This window comes from Amphibalanus amphitrite, unplaced genomic scaffold, assembly GCF_019059575.1.
Source record: "Amphibalanus amphitrite isolate SeventyFive unplaced genomic scaffold, NRLGWU_Aamphi_draft 000818F_arrow, whole genome shotgun sequence".
Classification (NCBI taxonomy): domain Eukaryota; kingdom Metazoa; phylum Arthropoda; class Thecostraca; order Balanomorpha; family Balanidae; genus Amphibalanus; species Amphibalanus amphitrite.
In genome coordinates this window covers 83,139-95,045 of record NW_024882312.1, presented here as the reverse complement: position 1 = coordinate 95,045, position 11,907 = coordinate 83,139, and the positions used below count along the sequence as shown (strand labels likewise).

Below are 11,907 nucleotides of genomic sequence, written 5' to 3'. Positions count from 1 at the left end.
TGTCATGTTTCGCTTGAGAGGGTTTGTGGGCGGAGAATGTAATTTTTGCGATATGCGGCTCACACTGATACAGTCTGCTGCTGATTACGTCAGAAAGGTAGTGAAATATTTATACTCGGGTCAACCGAAAGACACGTTTGTTTAGTCACCGAACATTGGGGTGGGCCGAGAGACATCGATCATGAGCGGCTGGTACTGGACACAATAAGGCACCGGGCAGGGTACCGGTACTGGAACACTGCAGGGGCTCCGTCACTACCCGATGGCTGAGGCGGACGAAGGCCGTTTGAAGTCGATTTTTTCCATGCAGCACCCATAGGCATAATGTTAAAAATGTAAAATATTCGGGGGACAGGTCCCCCCGTCCCCCCCCCCGGTGGTGGAGCCCATGGAACACTGGTGGTCCAGGACAGTGAACACCGGAGCACTGGGTAGGGGATCAGGATAGAGCGCTGGCCACCGGGCGGGACATTATACCGGAACATTGGGCTGGGTATCAGACCGGGGCACTTGGATACTGAGTGGGGCATCGGACCGGACCGAGCACCGGACACCGGGTAGGGCTACCTACACACACAACAAAGGCAAAGCACTGGAACGGGGAACGGATCGGAGCAGTTTAGTACATACCTCTCAGCGGGGCGCCGGATAGGACTGGACCGGAGCTTTGTACCGGTGATTGGCGAAGGATATTGGACCGGATATTCGAGCTTTGGGCGGGGCGGGTAGGCATCGTAGGCATCGCACTTGCTGATCCAAGGGGAGGCGCTTTCTTCCAACGGCACAGAAACTCGTTCATGAGCATGTAGGGGCATTCCACGTCAAATCAAACACCGAAATCCGTCATCCCCTTCGATTTTTCTGAAAATTTGTAGGCAGACTGGGCATGGTTCAAAACTGAGTTACGTATAATATTTTCGAAATTTGATTAAGTATCGCTGAGATATAGGTCATCAAATATAGCCAAAAATGCCACACATCAATTTTTTAAATGTCTATAACTCTGGTTCCTTTTCTGGTATCAAAATGATATTAACAGGGTCTTGTAGGCAATTGATAAGGCTTTGATTTTTAATTATGAAATTAAATTGAAGTGACCTTGAAATGCATTTGACCTTGAATTAAAACAGAAAAATTTAAATAGCAAAAAACACGTCACCTTCGATTCGGGTAATTTTTACATATTATGTCCGTCACAATGTTCCTAACCATCTGTGAAAAAATTGGAGTGGGCCATTCATAACTTTCGCGGCAAATCCCGTTTTCAGGCATCAACATCACGCAACCGCGCGTGACCTTGAAAGACAGAGTCAAGACCTGATTGCTTGTGTACACTTTCTGAAATGAATGATTGCTGATAAGTGATATCCCAAACTCTGCGAGGATGGAAATACATAGTCATCGTAGTCAAGCATTCAAGTTCCATAGTAAAAGTGTCTCAGGCAAACGGTATTTTGCGGTGAATTTTGAGCCGTGTGGAAACGCATCATGAAGCCAAAAATTCAACGAAAACATTATCACGCAACGATATCTTTACGTCTTTTTATCCACTATACGAAAGAAAATACATTTTTGAGTATGTAAGGGGAATTTCTAGTTAATCCAATAATAAATATGGCAGTTAGAGACCTGCTAAGAGTAACATGTCGCCGGCTGAGGCGGGATCGGCCGACGCGGGAAACGCAACAATCACAATTTTGTGTTTACACGTTCATATTTCAATTGTTTACCAACCGATTTTCAAAATTCTTACACCATAAGATTGTCTATACATTTCTTAGTCTTCTCACAAAATTTGACGCGAATCGAACGTAATCAGCGGTAAGGAGCGCGATGTAAAGACGGAACCGTTCCGTTCCGTCCCGGCACAGTCTACAATTCAGGCGGCGGCTAGCGGTCGGCGCCGGCTGCCGAGTCGCCGCGTCGCCGCGGCGACAGGATGTTCACTTTACACCGCTATTACTAGACCAGTTGTGAACCGATTTTCTTCTTGCTTGCACGATGAGATGTGCAATTCAATTTTGGACAGGTAGCTATAATTAATTTCGCATTACTACTATGAGATATTGGCGAAAAACAGGAGGGTTGGGGCGAAATTCACTCTTCTCCCTCCACTGCGCGTGCAAACATACGTTTGCATATGTGCCATTTTCTTCAAAACTTATGAATGGCCCACTCTAATTTTTTCACAGGTTGTTAAGAATATGGTAGGCAATAAAATATATGAAAATCAGCCAAATCGAATGTGACGTGTTTTTTGCTATTTCAATTTTTGTGCTTAAGAACAGAGTTAAGCAAATTTCAAGGTCATATATTTAAGTATGTGCAATTCTAAACAACTGCTTAAGAAATTACCTAAACAGTAAGGTTTATTTCATTCAAATCAAACAGGTACAACCAAAGTTATGGTCGTTCAAAAATATAAAGATGCAACATTTTGTAAAAATTCGATGCCCTATATTTAGAAGACCTGTGGTCAGAATGTGCAAAAAACATCAATGTAATGTTCGGGGCGACACAGGAACTCGCTCACAAATTTATAATAAAATCGCTTATGGTAAGGTGCAAAACAGCCGATTTTTGTTCGATTTGACGTGGAATGCCCCTGTAGTGAAATACGATGAGCTTTCTCTTTTTAACCCTCGCCTGGCCGGGGATGTTTTTTCCCCGGTTGTTCAAACACAGCCCCCCACCCCAGCCCGGGCGGTTGGCGCGCGAGCACCGGTCGGCAGTCCTACCTTTCGTGATTCGCCAATGATACGGAACCAGAGGCTTATCAGCAGTCAACGGACCGCCGGACACCGGGCTTACTGTGGAACACCGCCCGCACACCGACGCCGCAGCAGAGCAGTGAAACGATCACCCGTGAAAAGGGGCGTGATTACTTCAGCCAGCAAAATTGGTCTGGGCCGTAAATGGTTTTACTCTGGCTGGGCCTGGCTCCGACGCTCTTGCTCCGGCCGAAGTACGGGCAAGGTCTGGAGCTCTACTCGGGCTGACACACGATATCCCGGAGCTCGCGCGCACCACAGCCGGACTTATCCCTCAGCCGTGCCGTACCTCAACCGTACTTCAGCCAAACTAAGCCAGAGCTGCTAGGCGAGGCAGCCGGACATGGCCGTAGCATGCCATGGCACTTGGCAGGGAGTCGGACTTGGCGGTGGCCGAAACCACTACCAACTCTGGAGCGCTACGGCAAAGACTTTACATACTGGCTCAACGGAATGGAGCCATATCGACCCAAACCCCTGTTCCGATGGCGTTCCGGGCCCAAATCTGGTATGTATGAGTCGCTGGGGCAAAATGCCATGGACTTGATTGAGCCAAGCCAAATTGCTGGCTGGGACAGTGCACAGACTACAGAGACTTGTACGCTTATCCTGGGGCTATAGGCTATAGCTCCAGGCTACATAGTCTTTGTCATTGCCGGGCTACGAAATACGAACCGCCATTGAGCAGCAGAAGCGGCGGGGCACTGCCGACTTTTGGTCCCATTCTTTCCATGCAACGCCCATAGAGCTAATGTTAAAATGCCAATGCCAAAATCAAAGGGGGCACGGTGCCCCGGTGCCCTCCTCGTTCCGCCGCCTATGTTGAGCAGGAATAATCACGAGGGCTGGAAGAAGGGGTATTCGGCCGCACCCTAGGGCAATTTTTGAAGATAAGGCACCGGTATGGGGATCAAGTCCCTGGGAAAAAATACTCATCTTCATCTTCCTGTGTCCTGAATCTGATGCTGTAAAGCGAAGGAATGAATGCCATAATATACATTTTAATTTAGTGGTCTACTATTGATCATTATGAAAAAATTTTAATTAAAAATTCTATGATTTATTTTTGATTCATACAAAATATATAAAACGTAAAATTCAAGTAATTTACCGGCTAACTACGGAAATATTCTTAAAGAGATTCTTGAGTGATGTTTTCTGCAAATGGCAACCCTGTCTTCCTTTCTCGTGTGTTTACGGGTGAGTGTGGTTACATTTTGGACATATTTCCGTAATTTGTGTTGTTAGGTGCTCTTTGTGTGGTTTCAGAGTGATTTATTAGCCAGGTTGAATAGTTTCATTGCGGCTCGCTGTTCTTTTCTATCTTACAGTGTCACCATGGCGCCCAAAAGGAATAACGTGGTGCCAAACGGGCACTTCCACAAGAAGTGGCAGGAGCACGTGAAGTGCTGGTTCAATCAGCCTGCCCGGAAAATCAGGAGGCATGAGAAGCGTGTCGAGAAGGCCAGGAAAATGGCCCCCAGGCCTGCCAACAAGCTGAAGCCTGTAGTTCGCTGCCCCACATTCCGCTACAACACCAAGCAGAGGACTGGCCGTGGGTTCACTCTGGAGGAGCTGAAGGTATGTTTGTTTATGTGATAAATTTTTTTCACTTGACTTACACCATAATTGTTAAGCTGAAATTATTAAGACAAATATTGTACCATAGCCTCAATGTTATTATTTTTATGATTGCTCATTGATGTGCATTGTGCAATGAGATTTGCGTGAATGGATTTGTAGAATAAGAGTAAAAGGAAAGAAAACCTTATAAATGCTTGTGAAAAGTGCGGCAAACTAGCCTTTAGAGGATGATGCACACAGACAGTCAAATCTCTCTTGCACCCTGGGCTCAAAATTGAATAAAAACCATACCATATTGTCACAAACCATGTATCAACCTAGAAAATTGTTCATACATTTATTCAATGCTAAATATAGATACAATACAAGCCGAAATAAAAACCTTATCTAACCTAACCTAACCTAACCTTACCTACTAACCTACCAACCTACAACATAACCTACAACCTACCGGCATTGGTAGAGCAGATGCCACATGAAGGTTTTCCAACCAAGGAGAGGCGCTGTACGTTTGTAGGTTGTAGGGTAGGTTTGTAGGTTGTAGGTTGTAGTTTTTTAGGTTGTAGGTTTATAGGTTGTATGTTGTAGGTTAGGTCAGGTTAGGTTAGGTTTGTTTAGGTTTTGTTAGAAAGAAGTACCTCCAGGCATAGCGCCTCTCCTTGGTTGTAAAACCTTCTTGTGACATCTGCTCTACTAATACCCAACCTACAACCTTCCCTACAACCTAACCTCCAACCTAAATCTACTTACATACCACATAACCCTATCTGACTCAACGAGCGGTTGGGTGTAACTTATAAATGTTTTGTGTAAAAAGTATCATAAATATATATATGTGATCTTTTCTAGGTACCTTAGAAGGATGTGTTCTTTCTTTTCATGATTTTTTTTTAATTTCTTCAGTTTTTAAAGAGTGCAAAAGAGGGAAATGACCACACAGACAGTACTGAGATTGTGTAGGTCAAGGTGCTCGTTGTTATTGTTAGTCAAGTGTTAGATATGGTTAAGTGACAAGGTTAGGTAGAGGGATGTGTTGTATTTGATTGCTATTTGTGATAAGTTTGTTTATTGAGATTGTATGATGTATGCATACCAGTTTTCACAGCTATTGTATTTTTGGCATGGGGACAGGTGTTTTGTCAAATATTGTCAGTTTTATTTTCTTTGAACATTGACTTGAGTTTTGTAAGTTTGCTAGCAAGCCAGAGTATTGTGCTTTTACAGGCCATTGATATTAATTAGGCAGATGCTGCTCCAGCTTGCTTAGTTCTCAAGAGTCACTTATTATATTAAAAAATGTGAGGTATCTTATAACAGTTTTTGCACTTTGTTTTTGGCTAAAGAGAGCAGTGCTGGCTTGAGACGGCACCAGTGATACCATGTCATAACTTTATGGCGAGGTGTTCTCCAGTTGCTCCTATTGAATGCGCACCAATGACCACTGCAGTCCAGGACAGGTGTCCTTAACCCCTAAAACATCATCAACACAACCCCCAAATCACCTAACAGGGCAACCTCGGCTGATTGTGTGCATGCTATAGCTAATTTCGTTTTTTTTTTTAGATTTCCATTAACTGTTAAGCATGCACTGAACATTCACCCTCAAGACACAGATCAACATTAATTAATTCTGCACCATTAACACAGATCATATCAATGCTGGTAAGATTTAGTCGAGATACTGTCACGACGCGGTGTGATTTATTTGTGCCCGGATTCACGTGTACCTCTCGCCGACAGGCCGCCGGTATCCCCAAGAGGCTGGCGCCGACCATCGGCATCACAGTGGACCACCGACGCCGCAACAAGTCGGTCGAGGCCATGCAGGGCAACGTGCGCCGGCTCAAGGAGTACAAGAGCAAGCTGATCCTCTTCCCCAAGACGGCCAACAAGCCCAAGAAGGGAGACAGCTCGGTGAGTGGCGAGTACACGCAGTATCATACTGCTGCAATTGAGGTGTTAGGCGTTTTTATCACATCAAGATATTTTCCTTTCCTTTGGCTAACAGCCTTGCTTTATTGCTGGTATGTATGCTTCCGCGTTATTCTTTTTCTTTATTTACCCTTGAGTCGGTATGTTTCCGTTTGTTTCTCTGTCGTCTTATCCTACTTATTACCTACTGTGGACGTCAAACTGCGTGGGACGCGACTTTTTCGCAATAACTTTTGAATGCGTTGCCTCTCAAGAACGAAACTTCGGCAATGGACGTTTCAGACCCCGGCCTAATTTTTATTACTAAGGTTTTTCAATGTCCGATCAATATTTAGGGCACTTCCCGTTCACTCGTAATGTTAAATTTTGCTCCTGAAACTCTCTCGGTGAGCAGAGGCTACTCCACAAGGGGCGGAGCCATAGTGTGACGTTGGAGCTAAGCTCCGCCTCGGCTGGCCGTTGCCTGAGGCGCTACCTGACCCGAGACCGGTCAGTCGCGGTCCGTAGGGGTTGGTACGCGGTGCTTCCTGCCAACACACCCAGCCGCATGGCGTACGTTATTCATGCTTGTGTTGACTGTTCGCACTTCTATCAATGAAATATTTTCTCGACTCGCTTAGAATGTCACCCAGATATGAAGAATATACGCGTACGCCAAATATTACGATGATTTAAGAATAACAGAAAATAATTAAATGATTATTTAATAAGTTTGTCAACGTAATTACCTACGTAAATGAGATCATCATCATCATCATCATAACCAAGTTTATTAAACAAAAAATACGGGCTGAATACGATACATAATAATACGAAATACGAGATACATAATAATATAATATATTTACACAGTCAAGTTAATTTTTTTAATTAAAATTTTAATTTTAGGTTCTTGTAGATATCAAACCGCCAGGAACGTTAGTACACTTCGTGTTATCCTGCCAAGCCCCAATATGCCCCAACTTAAATGTTTCCATAATGCACCGGTACGCATAGCCGGTGGGGAGCCGGATCCGCCGGAGCCGTCATATTTTGCCCTGAGTGGGAGCCGGAGCCGGAGCCGTATAGCCATTTTACTCGGAGCCGGAGCCGGAGCTGGAGCTGACTCAAATTTTCAAGGCTCTGCATCCCTGCTGCTAAGTCAATAATTCGTATAGTTAATTTGGTAAAGGGCCATACTGAACAATCTCGGTTTTTTCTCGGATTAAAAAACCTGGTAAAAGGCCATACTGAACAATCTCGGTTTCGAGATGTCCGCCCATCTGAGACCCGACGCACACAGCATGCAGAACCGGTTCTGAGTGAGGATCGACCGACAGATGGCAGTCGTGTCTGAACGGTAGATGGCAGGGAATTCGTAGTTGGTAGGCGGGGCTTCGCGAGCAGCCTGACGATAGCCGCCATCCGGGCTGATATTTCACTTAGCATTACGAGTGAACGGGAAGTGCCCTAAATATTGATCGGACATTGAAAAACCTTTGTAATAAAAATTAGGCCGGGGTCTGAAACGTCCATTGCCGAAGTTTCGTTCTTGAGAGGCAACGTATTCAAAAGTTATTGCGAAAAAGTCGCGTCCCACGCGGTTTGACGTCCACAGTAGTGGATTTGCAATCGACGTAGTTACCTCGAGATCGTTTGATGCCCTTGTTCTTGACAGTAAGCCGTTTTAAAAGCAGATTTGAATGCGTTACTTTCCTCGTGCTGTTTGCATAATGGTGGCACACGTGCAACTTGTGCCACCGGCCATATGCACACGTGCAACTTTATGGCCGAGTGCCAATTATGGATCTCTGCAGGATTATATTCAGACGTCAAAATTTATCGTGGCTGTTACTGTTACAATGTTTGCGCACTCGTTATCAAGTCTTAAGCGCACGTCCGATGCTTGCCGTCTGAATTGGGGGAAGATGAACTCAGTAGTCGGCTCACCCAAAGTCCATTCAAACACCTGCGATCTGACAGTCTGTTGCGCATCTTGTCTGCAGGAGGAGGAGCTGAAGCTGGCCAGTCAGCTGAAGGGCAAGCTGATGCCGCTGCCGTCGCGGCGCTCCGGCAAGCTGCGCGTCACCTCGCGGGCCATCACCGAGGACGACCAGAAGTTCCAGGCCTTCAACACCCTCCGCAGGGTGAGTGACGGGATGTCGGCGGTGGTCAGCTGGTATGGGGGCTGGGCAACGGATATTACACTCGGTGAACGGCTGCGGTCTAGTTGTCTTTTTTTTTGCCAGATGTATTATTTGTTTTGGATGGATGGTTAATTTATATGACACTAGACCAATTTAGTTGCCCAGAATCTGATCGATATTGTGTTATTCAAATACTATCTCGCACCGTAGACAGTGTACAATTGCTCCACGTGCAAAGAGAGAAAATTATCAGATGTCGTTTAACTGATTTGTTAAATGTCTAGTGACGATTAACAAACTGTTAAACGTCTAGTAGACATTTCTGCCATTTAACCGTCTCGTTATTTTTACCAGTAGGGGAGAGTGGGGAAAGATGCCCAGGGTTTTACTATGTCAAATATAATTCGAAAATGACGATCGCAAAGCAAAAACTTGGAGTTTCAACGGAAGCCGACATCATTTTTCTCCAAAAATATCACACTATCGTGCCTGAAATATGATAACATTTTTTGCTATTAAGCATTTTCTTGAAGAAGTGAAAGGGGGCATCTTACCCCACAGGGTGGGAAATACGCCCCCTGGCGTTGGGGAAGATGCCCCCTGCACTATAAGTGACATAAATGGGCACGTGAATCGCCTGAACGAATCAGTAGTCCCTTCGAGCCTGCAGTAGACACCAAACGTCATCGTAAGGGCCCTCAAAAGTGGTCGTAAGGGGCTTCAGAGGTCATTGTTAGGGCCATCATAGTCCAGCGCGGCCAAACAAGCCTCCGTGGTGGCGTTCGGAGACCACTGTGGGGCCTTTATAGGTCTTCATGATGCTTGAGGGCCCTCGAGCCCATCGTGGGGACCTCAGATGCCAGCGCGACCCGTGGAGCCAACGTGGGAGCCCTCAAAGGATGTCGTGAGGGGCCCTGGAGCCAATAATCGGGCCCACAGAGGCCGTCGTGAGGGCTCTCAGAGTCAGATGCCGCCCAAAAAGTCGCTGTGTGGGCCGAGAGACCGGCATGGGGAGCACCCGACCGTGCTGGACTCTCAATAGTCCCAGATCGGCTTTTGTCTCTCATCACAAGCATGTAATAAATTATTTGACGGGCTGCTTGAAGGACAGCCTACGGATTTAGGGGGGCGTCTTTCCCCATCAGGACAGGGGGCATCTTACCCCAAGGTGCCGAGGTAACGTTAAATCAGTACAATTTGTTAGCCATAAAACTACACCCTGAAACAAACTGTTTGGACACAGTACACGCATGTTAATGTATCACGACTATGGCAAGGGACGCAAAAATTATCTACCTTCTTTGATATTTACAATGTTTTGACACCAAAATATTTTTTGAAAGCATCAAATAAAAAAACATGCACTCACCATCCAGCTGTTGCCCAACTGAGCTTCGGAAATTTTTGTGCAGTTAACAAGGCAGGCTTAATCCGCTTTACGCTAAGAACATTAATTTCCGGGCTCGATTCTTTGTTTCGCCGCTAGAGGGGGTGGGGCGTCTTACCCACCCTGGGCATCTTACCCCACTCTCCCCCATGTGCAGGGAAACGCAATTAAACATCATTTTCCTTTTCCTTTTTAGTTCTATTTTGGACTTCATCTTCAATGTACCTGTCAATTTCAGACTGATCACATTGTTTGGACCGTTTTTCAAAGCTTCATCCGTCTCTGCTTCTCGTTGTCTCTGGCTCTGCTGAAATATGTCGTATTTTTGTATAAAATGTATTTTTTACCTTTAAGCTCCCGAAAGATACCGGCGGTACGGGATAAAATTATTAAACCGCTCGTAGGTAGGAAAATCTTTTAAACGTCTCGCCTATCGGCTCGACGTTTAAAAGATTTGTTCTACCTACTCGCGGATTAATATATAGTAACATTTTTATGTTTCTTTTTTCCGGGAGGGGGATGCATTTACATCTCCGTGGAACGTATTATTACCGATGTTTTATAATTCTGTTCGTGTTTGAAGCTGGGTTAAAGGGACTATCCCATCTTTAACATGGGGTTTGAGTTGAGATAGCCAAGTTTGCGGCGAGGTTCAGAAACCACTATCTATCTAGGTTGCAACCCCCGCGGCCTCTTGGTGTTGAAGAAATTCGTTTCCTTCATTTGAAAATGGGCCTTGTGCAAGGCCCTATCTTCAACATGGAGCGACCGTTAGTGTGACGTCACCTCGTTTAGTCATTCTGATTTAAATGGGTTTGTTCGTTGAAAAATCGCTTAAAACTTGGTCTGAACTTTGTTGTGGTGCCTACAGAGTAAAAAGAATCAGCTTTATGGCAGTAATGTGGCCTGGGGAAGGAGGTAAATTTGGGCTGTGACGTCACATATTTGAAAGTTTGTGTTTGGAATATGGGAAGCCTAAGATGTTTAATGAAAAATAAATGCCAGAACCGTGTTCCTGGTCATCCAATCTATAAAGTTGGGCACAATTTAACTGGTTTTAACAACATTTTAGAAGGTGGGATAGTCCCTTTAAAACTGATACAGCCTTCCCGTGTCGTGCCTGTTTTGGCTCGCCCGCTGCTTACCGCCCTCACAGTCAGTAATGTCTGGTTGTTCTATCTGTTCGCCCCTCTCTACCGCTGTCCGCTCCCTCCCGCCGACCGTGGCTGACCGGGCCGGTGTCTCGTGTTCCAGAGTCGCGCCACAGCGCGCATGTGGGGTCTCCGTGCCAAGCGCGCCAAGGAGGCGGCCGAGGATCAGGAGATCGCCGGAAAGGCGGCAGCCAAGAAGGCCGCCAAGGGCAAGTGATCACCGTGTCAGACCGTTACGAACCAATACACCACCCGCCGTGGAGCCCGCAGTGTCTGACAGGGTGGGACTGGGGTAAGGGAGAGAGGGGACTGCTGGCGGGGGTCGCTCTGCCACACGAAGGCAAGACACGGCGTGTCTCCAAATAACGGGGCGGGGAGAATGGGGAAGTTACACCGGGTGGCAGACTTCCACAGCGCGCTGGTATATGAGCCGTACAGACGTGTAGCACGCCACAGCAGAGCGGTTGTCAACTGTACGGGTACGCGGGCTTGGTTGCAACAGCCGGTGGGGACTCTGGGTTGTGCAACACGTCACGGCGGATATTGGCTCGTGGTACTGTAACACTTATCGGCATGCCTGTCCGGTAGATCAGTTGGATGAGCGTTGGACTGGCCGCGGTAGCGAGGGCCCGGGCACGAGTCGCTCCTGCGCTCTATATATTAGACTCATAATAACACATCGTCACTCGCGGGCTTCAGCGTTGCGTGGCGCGTTTTCCGTTGCGGACTAACTAGCTTCTCCCCATCCCTTCTGAAATGTTAGCAGACATTTTGTCAGCTAAATTATGTCGGTGGCTCATGCTATGGCCATTGGCCATAGGTCTACAGGGATTATAACTGGCAAAATTTGTTGGGCGCTATGTTTTTTTTTTTTTTTTTTTTTCATACATTTTATTAACACAATTCACATAAAACACAAACAAAAATAAGCATAAAACATTTTTGTGCTCCCATCG

At 46.1% G+C, this 11,907-nt stretch overlaps 1 protein-coding gene across 3 annotated transcripts; it reads left to right on the top strand.

The window, feature by feature from the left end:
* The first annotated feature begins 3,913 nt into the window (after positions 1–3,913).
* LOC122366597 (60S ribosomal protein L13-like) lies at positions 3,914–11,213 on the top strand. Of its 3 annotated transcripts, none has more exons than XM_043339017.1 (5): positions 3,914–3,971; positions 4,103–4,352; positions 6,096–6,269; positions 8,273–8,413; positions 11,055–11,213. In XM_043339017.1, the coding sequence occupies exons 2-5, from the start codon at positions 4,110–4,112 to the stop codon at positions 11,166–11,168; spliced, it is 672 nt and encodes a 223-aa protein (XP_043194952.1). In that variant the 5' UTR covers positions 3,914–3,971; positions 4,103–4,109; the 3' UTR covers positions 11,169–11,213. The 3 variants fall into 3 exon arrangements, with proteins under 3 accessions (XP_043194952.1, XP_043194951.1, XP_043194953.1); XM_043339016.1 differs by having other exon boundaries at positions 3,936–3,959; XM_043339018.1 differs by lacking the exon at positions 3,914–3,971 and adding an exon at positions 3,976–4,002.
* The last annotated feature ends 694 nt before the right edge of the window (positions 11,214–11,907 follow it).

Coding starts and splice junctions, on each gene's coding strand:
- LOC122366597 (XM_043339017.1), top strand. CDS start 4,110: ATGGCGCCCAAAAGGAATAACGTGGTGCCAAACGGGCACTTCCACAAG. Junction 4,353..6,095: donor TCACTCTGGAGGAGCTGAAG/GTATGTTTGTTT, acceptor TCTCGCCGACAG/GCCGCCGGTATCCCCAAGAG. Junction 6,270..8,272: donor CCAAGAAGGGAGACAGCTCG/GTGAGTGGCGAG, acceptor TCTTGTCTGCAG/GAGGAGGAGCTGAAGCTGGC.